Source organism: Haemaphysalis longicornis, unplaced genomic scaffold (assembly GCF_048455015.1).
Source record: "Haemaphysalis longicornis isolate Haplotype H1 unplaced genomic scaffold, Haemaphysalis longicornis Haplotype H1 scaffold_10, whole genome shotgun sequence".
Taxonomy (NCBI): domain Eukaryota; kingdom Metazoa; phylum Arthropoda; class Arachnida; order Ixodida; family Ixodidae; genus Haemaphysalis; species Haemaphysalis longicornis.
Window position 1 is genome coordinate 101,092,987 of NW_027526204.1, and position 10,211 is coordinate 101,103,197.

The 10,211-nt window shown below is 49.0% G+C and overlaps 1 protein-coding gene across 1 annotated transcript; it reads left to right on the top strand.

Annotated features, from left to right (window-relative positions):
• The first annotated feature begins 7,576 nt into the window (after nt 1–7,576).
• LOC144159984 (solute carrier family 22 member 6-like) lies at nt 7,577–9,304 on the top strand. Its single transcript, XM_077691611.1, has one exon. The coding sequence runs from the start codon at nt 7,577–7,579 to the stop codon at nt 9,302–9,304; it is 1,728 nt and encodes a 575-aa protein (XP_077547737.1).
• Nucleotides 9,305–10,211: the final 907 nt, after the last annotated feature.

Consider the following 10,211-nt stretch of genomic DNA (forward strand, 5'->3'; position numbering starts at 1 on the left):
AGGTACGCGGTCGTCCATGTCTCTCACTCCGAGAAAACGAAGGGAGAGTGCACACCGCGTAGTGCACATGACTACGTACAGGCATCGACTCGGGATAGCGTGAGGCCAGCAGGTCCGTCGGAGTACAACTGCTCCACGATGGTGATGCAAGAACCAGTTTTGTTTAACGCGACGCTGGACGCGGCGAAGACGTTATTGCCCCAAACACAACAAGAGAAGATAGTCAAAACTAATTTGTCCGGAAACGTCTCGCAAGTAGCCGTGCAGGAACAAGCCATCCTTACATGCACGATTCAAGTTTCCAAAATGCCGAAGATGATCCTCAGCGGAAAGACAGTCACGTGGGAGCCAGAACCGAGTTAGCTTCGAGTGTCCCAGAGAAAACTAAGCACGAACAATACGAGGCCACGCGTGCCGCAGGCAAGGACGATTAGTGGATCCCATTCAAGTAGACGACGGAACACTTCAATTTAAGGACGTGAACACAAGGATAGAGCCGCCATGGTGTGATTTTGAGTTCGTGTACATCTTTGTTCCCGACTCCATAAAGAGAATCGTTACCGGATTTTCGTAAAGGTCGACTATCAACAATCTTAGTACTCCGGGAGGTTTCACCCGAACAGACAAATGAGTGCTTCCGTATTCCTGGAGATATATAATCTGCACTACTCGTGCTTATGCGTAGGTTATTCCGTTCTGCAAACTCAACTAGTAGGTCCCCCCTGCTATTTCTACAGCCCAGACCATAGTTCCCAACTGCCTTGTCTCCAGCCTGATTCTTGCCTACTTTAGCATTGAAGTCCCCCATAACTACGGTATACTGTGTTTTTACTTTAGCCATTGCCGATTCCACATCTTCATAGAAGCGTTCCACTACTTGGTCGTCGTAGCTGGATGTGGGCGCGTAGCCCTGTACCACCTTGAGCTCTTATTGAGCCTAATTACAAGACCTGCTGCCCGTTCGTTAATGCTATAGTATTCGTCTATGTTGCCAGCTATGCTTTTATTGACTAGAAATCCCACTCCCAGTTCTCTTCTGTCCCCTAGACCACGGTAACATAGGACGTGTCCATTTTTCAGCACCGTAAGGGCTTCGCCTGCCCTCCTAACCTCGCTAAGCCCTATTACATCCCATTTAATGCCCTCTAGTTCCTCGAACAACACCTCGAGACTTGCTTCGCTAGATAAGGTTCGTGCGTTAAACGTTGTCAGGTTCAGATTCCATTGGCGGCCTCTCCGGATCCAGGGATTCTTAGCACCCTCTGCTGCGTCACAGGTCTGACCGCCGCCGTGGTCAGTTGCTTCGCAGCCGCTGGGGACTGAGGGCCGAGGGTTAGTTGGCGTATTCATGGGAGGTTGTGGCCGTTACTACACCAGGGTGGCCAATCCTGCTCTGGTGAGGGAGTGCATTACCGGCAATGGTCGCCGGGGTCAGGCCGCACCCCAAGCCCCTTTGTGCAATTCCATGAATAAACCCGCCGCGGTGGCTCAGTGGCTAAGGTGTTGCGCTGCTGAGCACGAGGTCGCGGGTTCGATTCCCGGCCGCGGCGGCCGCTTTTCTGATGGAGGCGAAAAGCAAAAACGCCCGTGTGTACAAGATTTCGGCGCACGATAAAGATCCCCAGGTGGTCAAAATTAATCCGGAGCCCTCCACTACGGCGCGCCTCATCGCCTGCGTTGCGTCGGCGCGTTAAACCCTACAATCAATCAATCAATTCCATGAATACGCGGATTTTATTTTTTTTTAGTCCGGTTGGAATTGTCCGGCACCGGGATTCGAACCACGGTCCTTCTGCACGCGAGGCGGGTGTTCTACCTCTACGCCATCGCTGCACCTACCTACGCATAATGAATACCTACGCATAATGAATACCTTCTTCTGTAAACGGGAGAGTCGGAAGTGGACCTGGAGGAGCCCGAATGGGCAGCACAAAAATGAAATAGACTTCATATTATGTGATAACCCTGGCGTCGTGCAGGGTGTGGAAGTGCTCGGAAGGGTAAGGTGTAGTGACCACCGTATGGTAAGATCTCGAATTAGGCTAGATATGAGGAGGGACCGCAACAAGTTAGTACGAAAGAAGCCGATAAACGAACTAACAGTAAGACGTAAAGTAGAAGAATTCAGGATCGCGCTGCAGAACCGATATTCCGCCCTTAACGAGGAAACCGAGCTTACGACACAGGAAGCCAGCGACAACCTTACACGCATCATCACGGAGTGTGCAATAGAAGTCGGGGGCACTATGGCTAGACAGGATACTGGTAAACTTTCACAGGAGACGAAAGATCTAATCAGAAAACGGCAAACCATGAGAATCTCTACCGCAGCTGACTGAATAGAAGCCGAGCTCTCGAAGTTAATAAATAAGCGTAAGACAGCTGACATACGGAAGTTTAATGTGGAGAGGATCGAATACGCTGTAAAGAACGGAGGTAGCCTGAAAGCAGTGAAGAGACGTCTTGGCGTGGGGAAAAATCAGATGTATGCACTTAAGGATAAGCAAGGCAATGTCATCACAAATAGGGATACAATAGTCACAGTTGCCTCTTGAAGGATGGCGGAGAAATTGTACTTGAAAAACTGACAAACCTGTATACGCAATGCCTAATGACCGAAATGGTACCGGAATCTTGGAAGAACGCGAACATCATCCTAATCCATAAGAAAGGCGACATGAAGGACTTGAAAAATTACAGGCCGATCAGCTTACTGTCAGTCGTCTACAAGGTATTTACCAAGGTAATCGCTAACCGAATCTCTGCAACCTTAGATTTCAGTCAACCTAAAGAACAAGCACGGTTCCGTAAAGGTTATTCAACAATGGACCATATTCACACGATCAATCAGGTGATAGAGAAGTGCGCTGAGTATACTGAACCCCTATATATAGCCTTCATAGATTATGAGAAAGCATTTGACTCGGTCGAAACCCTAGCAGTCATTCAGGCATTACGGAACCAGGGGGTAGATTAGCATTATGTAAGAATACTAGAGGATATCTACAGTGGGTCTACAGCTACCATCATCCTCCATAGGGAGAGCAGTAAAATACCTATAAGGAAGGGTGTCAGACAAGGAGACACAATCTCTCCAATGTTATTCACAGCATGCTTACAAGAAGTATTCAGAACGTTGGATTGGGAACAGGTGGGAGTAAGGGTTAATGGAGAATACCTCAGTAACCTCAGGTTTGCTGATGACGTTGCCTTGCTAAGTAACTCGGGGGACGAATTGCAAAGCATGCTTTCCGCACTGGGCGAACAGAGTATAACCGTGGGCCTGAAAATTAATATGCAGAAAACTAAAGTAATGATCAATAACCTCGGGACAGCACAGCAGTTTGAGATAGGTGGCGAGGCAGTGGAAGTGGTAAGCGAATATATCTACTTAGGCCAAGTTGTGACCCCAGATCCGAACCATGAGGCAGAGATAATTAGAAGGATCAGAATGGGGTGGGGTGCATATGGCAGACATTCTCAGATAATGAATAGCAGCCTACCATTGTCGCTGAAGAAGAAAGTGTATGACAGCTGCATCTTATCGGTACTCACCTACGGGGCAGAAACTTGGAGGCTCACTAAGAGGGTTCAACTTAAATTGAGAACGACTCAGCGGGCAATGGAGCGGAAAATGATAGGTGTAACATTAAGGGACAAGAAGAGAGCGGAGTGGGTCAGAGAGCAAACTGATGTTAAAGACATATTAGTAGAAATTAAGAAGAAGAAATGGACGTGGGCAGGGCATGTAATGCGAAGGCAAGATAACCGCTGGTCATTAAGGGTAACAGAGTGGATCCCTAGATAAGGCAAGCGTTGCAGGGGGCGGCAGAAAGTTAGATGGGCAGATGAGATCAAGAAGTTTGCGGGGATAAATTGGTCACAGTTGGCACAGGACCGAGGTAATTGGAGAATAATGGGAGAGGCCTTTGCCCTGCAGTGGGCGTAGATTGGCTGATGACACTGACACTGACACACACACTCGTGCTTACTTCTCTGAACTGCGAGGAGGCCCAGAGGACTGGTCGAGAACCACGAGAATCATACAGTGAGCCGACAACAATCACGAAAACGAGCTCGCCAAGAGAAGAAACTACCCAAAGATTCATCCGAAGAAGTTACAGGACTTTTCTAAGAACACGGCTCGGCTGTCTTCGCATGAGCCACAGCACCACCAAGAGACTGAAAGTTGCGCGACCATGCCTTTCGGGGAATAGCTGCAAGACTACAGAATATCAAACCATTCAAAAGGCTGGGTACAGGGTTTTGTTGACGTCCACTTCGCTGTGGCGACGCCAGGCTGTGCCCAAAGCTGCACGATGGCGCATGCACCACTGGAGACAAAAGAAGACAGCATCTCCCGACAGCTCTTTCAGGATTGACTTTATAGACCGGAAGCCAACCTTTTAGGATTGTGGGCTTATTCATCCTCACAGCGACTTTCTCGCGGGCGGGAGGGAGATGTGACCAGCCCTTGAAACGGTAAGACTGAAAATCACAGTGACGTCCTCTGGTGAGTTTCATTGAAATACAGTAAGCTGCCATTTGACACCGTCTCGCTCTTCTCGCGAGACGCCTGAGCGGATGCCACGGGTCGCCAAGAAAAGCAGCGCTGTCGCGAGGCTCAGGAAGAAAAGTGACCCGCGTGGTTCCAACCGACGGGTGAACAACCTGTGTGCAAGGCTGGACCGCAAATCACCGTAGGCAAGTTCCAAACGAACTAGGAGCGGCGCATCAGCTCGCAACGGAACCAGGAGTTCAAGGTGTCACTCCACGGGCCCCTTTGCGCAGGCATCGTCCATAAGGAACGTGTTACAGGATGCAGGAAGGGATCGGTTTGCGCTGCGACGCTTGTGACAGAACATTGAAGGCCAGCGCCACTCCGCCAGAAGTCGGAGTGGCGCCGGCTACCGCCCTCAAGCACAGGAAAAAATTACATTGATATAAATACCCCAGAAAGTGAAGGGGAAAATCTCCCCGCCGGTAGCGTAGTGGTTTTCGCACCAGACCGGTATTCTGGAGGTCGTGGGTTCGGATCCCACCTGGCGGGCATTTTTTCTCCACTTTCTTTCTTTCCAAATTCTTTATCTGTTTCAATGACCTACCACATCCTCCCCTTTGCTTTCCGAGGTTTTCTTGACTGCCAACCCTTATTTCTATATATATATATATATATATATATATATATATATATATATATATATATATATATATATATATATATATATATATATATATATATATATATATATTTCGAACTCAAACGAAACCATAAAATTGGTCGAATTAAGTGGAGTTCGAATAAGCGGGCGGGCGTTAAAATGATTGGACATCACGCCACACTGCGTGGGCAAAACACCACGAAGCCACCTCTCTACTCGTTATCGCCAATAGACATTTTCCTGGTCAAGAAAAGCACTCGTAGCGGCGAATACGGAAAGCACAGTTTGTGTTTCTTCAGCCATGGTTGCCGGTGACGCTGCTGTCCAATATTGTTAATCACGACGAGGCACGGCCATAAATGAGAGCCTAAAGGCTTACTTTCCATGCACACCGCGCTCCGCTTTGCTACGGTAAGCTCAGAGATCGCTCTTTTAGGGCGCTGTTGAGGAAAATTAGCAGGTTTTCTAATGCTGGTCATTGATCCACTGATGACTTAGCGTTTCTGCAGATGCCGACGAGTTCCAATCAGTTTCTTTTTGGTGTTGGGCCCGGCGCCCTTGTGTCATCCGTCAGAAGCGGTATATGCGATAAGAGTGAGCCAACAAAAGTAATGGTGAAGCCTGCAAGCGCATGCGCGGACAGAGGTCATGGGAAAGGTCCATTAGCCCCTACTTCTTGTTTGTTGCGCCCCCCACGTGATCCGAGGTCCACATAAGAGACCGCGGCACGAAGAAAACATGCAACGGCATGCGCCGTTGCATCGAAATAAGCTATCGCAGCAGCGTCGCGAGGGAGCTACTATGTTGTTTTTCGGTTTCGCTGTGTGGCATATCTAGTAAATTTGGCTTGTTTTAGATTTTCAACAGCATGTAACCACTCTTGCCCGACGTCTTCTGCGAGGAGCGATGAAAACCAAGGGATATATATATATATATATATATATATATATATATATATATATATATATATATATATATATATATATATATATATATATATATGTGTGCATAGAGAGAGAGAGAGAGAGAGAGAGAGAAATAAGGGTAGGCAGTCAAGAAAGTGAAGGAAACAAAATGTGAAAATGTGGTAGGTAAGATTTTTTTTTTTGAAAGAAAGTGGAGAAAAAATGCCCGCCGTGTGGGATGCGAACCCACGACCTCCAGAATACGCGCCTGGTGCGATGACCACTACGCTACCGGCTTGGCTATTTTCCCTTCCACTCTCTGGGGTATTTATCTCAAGGTAATTTTTTCCTGTGCTTAGGGGTGGTAGCCAGCACCACTCCGACTGCTCGGGGCATAGAGTTTCATACAATAATGGCTCGGGGTGAAGGGGACTTGCTTTTTAACCCCTGGGCCGTTACTTCAGCGTCTACGACATCTTCGGAGCGGTCGACCAGCGTTTAACCCTCTTAAGCTAGGTAAGGCACCAAGACTGACAGGACAGAGACCCTCGCTATGCACATAGCGAATTAGAATGGGAAATGAGGGGCTGCCTAAATGAAGACCGCAATAAAGGTAGCAGCGCAGAAAGCCAAGGGAACCAAAGGGGAAAATGTGGTAGCTCAGATACATTTTTTGAAAGAAAGAAAGTGGAGAAAAAATGCCCGCCGGGTGGGATCCGAACCCACGATGGATACCACAGATCCATGGGAAAAGCCGAGGAGAAGCGGCGACAGCTGAGAAAAAAGAGTTCGACGGGTCTCAGGGCCTGGCAGATCTCACATAATTCCGTAGGGGAAAGCCGTGTTCTAAACATATATATATTTAGACTAGGAATCCTGCACCGTGGCTCGGTGAACGTCACTTCGCATTGCCGCCAGCCCCAAAGGCGAACATTCCACCCGAACTTTAAATGTGTCTACTCTTCATTTCTTAAGAGTGCACCTGAACGAGTAACCTCTAGATGGCAATATATTCTTAATGTTGAAGACGAAAAGAGAGCATATAAGGGATGCCAAATTGAATGGGAGCTACGAGACCGCTATAATATGATTGCCCAGTAACTCGTTTGGCCTGGGATTTATGTCAAACCAAACTCCTTCAAGTGCCTTGCCACGAAAACAATCTGAAATTCAGCCCTGAACAACTTCCTCTTCTTCCACCTTACCCCTATAGCTTTCCTAATCACCCCCAGCTTAGTCCGGTCTTTCTCTATTTACGAGTAATCTGGCGAACCATCCACAGCTGACGGAACAATGTTTTAAAATACTCCATTCCGTTGGCCCACATTAGTGCTCTTTGTCATCGACGAGGAATATCGAGGATCATCATCAATAAGGGCACGAGAGTTGACGAATGAGAAGCAGAAGACACTAAGAAACGGCTGGCAGCGCTCCCGTGTCCTCCTTCGCCTCCCGAACCGGAGGACAAAATACTCAACCAGTATGCGACCATTCGGATGGTTATCCCCAATGGGCTTCACACTCCTGGACATTGAGACAAGTGAGGGTTTCGAGTGTGAGGAAGTCTTCGGCAGTGGTCGATTCCAGAACCTCCTCGCCCTTTTCGTCGTGTTCGCCCTGTGGGTCACACAATGCCACGCTCTCGCCTTTTCCCTTATCTCTGCCGACGTCGACCATTGGTGCAGTCAGCCAATGCACGTGAACCTCTCGGCCAACGACTGGAAGCGCATCGCTATTCCCGTCGAAGCTGACGGACGACACAGCCGGTGCACGGTCTACACCAACCTTAGCGACCCGAACAACCGGGAGGTCGTCGAGTGCGACACCTGGGACTACGTTCCCGAACAGGCAAACAGCAGCATTGTCAGCGAGTGGAACCTCGTCTGCAACCGGCGTTTATTAAAGACGCTCGCCACGACCATCTACTCGGCTGGTGCCATGGTCTTTCTCGTAACCTCGGGATACTGCGCCGACCGCTTCGGCCGCCGCCCGGTCGTCGTTGGCTGTGCTTGTGGGGTGATGATGGCTACACTGGGTTGTTGCTTCGCCCAGACGTACCCCGTGTACTTGTGTACGAGATTTATCTCGGGTGGCGCCTCCTCTCTCTATGCTGTGGCCATCGTCATCTTGCTGGAGTCTTGCTCATTCGCACGCCGACCAGCTTCCCTGTCATTCTGCATACTCATGGGCCTGATGCTCGCGAAAAGCCACTTCACAATCCTGAAACTGATGCCGCACTTAAACTGGTTCCTGTTGCAGCTTCTGATGCTTGCGCCCGCGCTCTTCCTCCCGTTCAGCCTCTTCCCGGTCGTCGAGTCACCTCGCTGGCTCATCGCCAGCCGCCAGCTAGAGGCAGCCAGACGCGTCATGCTGTCTGCCGCCAAATCAAATGACACCTACCACGACTGCGTGGCGCTCCTTCTGCGAAGAGTAGAACAGAGACTTCTCGCCGAAGAGAGCAAGAGCTCAACGTCAACACTGGCCACGGACATGACGAGAGTAGTGCGGCGTCGGGCGATCATCATGTTCGGATCGACGTTTTCCGTCATGATGGCGTACTATACGCTGCTCTTGTTCCACGCGGAGCGGCGCACTGCGGCCCCGTGGGCGACGTTGACCTCACTGGGTGGCTACGCACTCGCCTACTGCTTGCTGTTGAAGCTCGTTAACCAGATGGACAAGACGAGGCTCATCACCGGCGCCTTCGTCATCCTGGGCAGCTGCTTTTGCTTACAAAGCATCGCCACGGTCATCGTCCCGAGTGAATCATCTTTGCAAGCTATCGGTGAAGCCATCCTTGAACTCACCCTGACCGCCAGTTGCGTCGCGCTAGTGTTCAACTTCGTCTACTTGGCCGAGCTGTTCCCGACTCCCTTTCGCGGCGCTGCTCTCTGCTTCATGCTGGCTGGAGGTCGCTTGGGCGCCACGGTGGGTTCTGTGCTGAAAGCGCTAGCAGGGATCGGGCGTGAGGACCTCCTTTTCGCGCTTATAGGGACCGCGGTGTTCTCGTCGGCGTATTCCTTCCATTACTTGCCGCTGAAGTACGGCACTTACGCGCGTCTCGCGGACGCCGAGGAGAGCGACATGTGTGCGTTAAACGACATCAGGCGACGTGGGAGCCTTATCTATGAAATGAAGCAATCCCTGGACATTCTCTCTCATGAGAAGAAAGGCATGAAAAAGCCGCGACGACTTAAGGGTCACAAACGATCGCTGACCAAGGCCACCCCGCCCTGAGTTGCATTCCCTGTCGTAAATACCTAACAACGCATTTTAGTTCTTTGGATATTGCAGCTCTGACAAAGCGTTTGTTATATAGCAGTAACCTGTTTTGTGCTTTACTTTAGATTTGTATTTTTCTTTTTGATGTACTGGGTATACCCCGAAGCGTGAAGACTGAGCTTTGCAGGCCCGACTGTGGAATCGCACGAAGTATACCCGTGGGATAAACCAAATATTCTTTACTTACACTGATAACTGTGTCTGCTAGAAAACATCTGTGGCAGCTGAATGCTGTGCAATGCCATTTGATGGATTTAAAATCACGGAACTCGCATGTAAAGACCTTCCCCGTGCATGTGTTTCAATGTAGTTATATATAGGTCGATGAAAAAAATATTCATGGTCACGACTGACTTTCAGAAGGTACTGGAAAGATCGAAAATGTTTTTATAGCGCTATTGCTTATTACAACTGAAAGCTCCGTTGCCTATAACGATAATCTGCCTTCGATATGGCTATATATGCGTACAAATATGACCGTATACGTCAACATGAGTATAAATACTGTTTCGAATGTCAATGGAGTTGGTATTTATTTACAAAAACATGCAATATTCTCGCGGTGAACGAGTAAATCCGGAAACGAAAGAATACATGGCATAATATTCGGAATGTATATTATTGCAAAAGAATACCTGGCCCCCTGAGCCCAAATGCCGGCATCCGGAGTCGGGCAATTGTCACTGTGAAACGGCTTGTAAAATTGCGACATTCCGTTTTGAGGTGGGTACAATCCCGTCACTTCCGGTGCCGTGCAGAATGTTAATTGTCCGCTTGATATGTTCAGCATCGCTTCTAAACCGACCTAATGGATAACGAACGAAAATACTTGGTACAATTCAGGTAAGCGTAAAATTACCGT

Coding starts and splice junctions, on each gene's coding strand:
- LOC144159984 (XM_077691611.1), top strand. CDS start 7,577: ATGGGCTTCACACTCCTGGACATTGAGACAAGTGAGGGTTTCGAGTGT.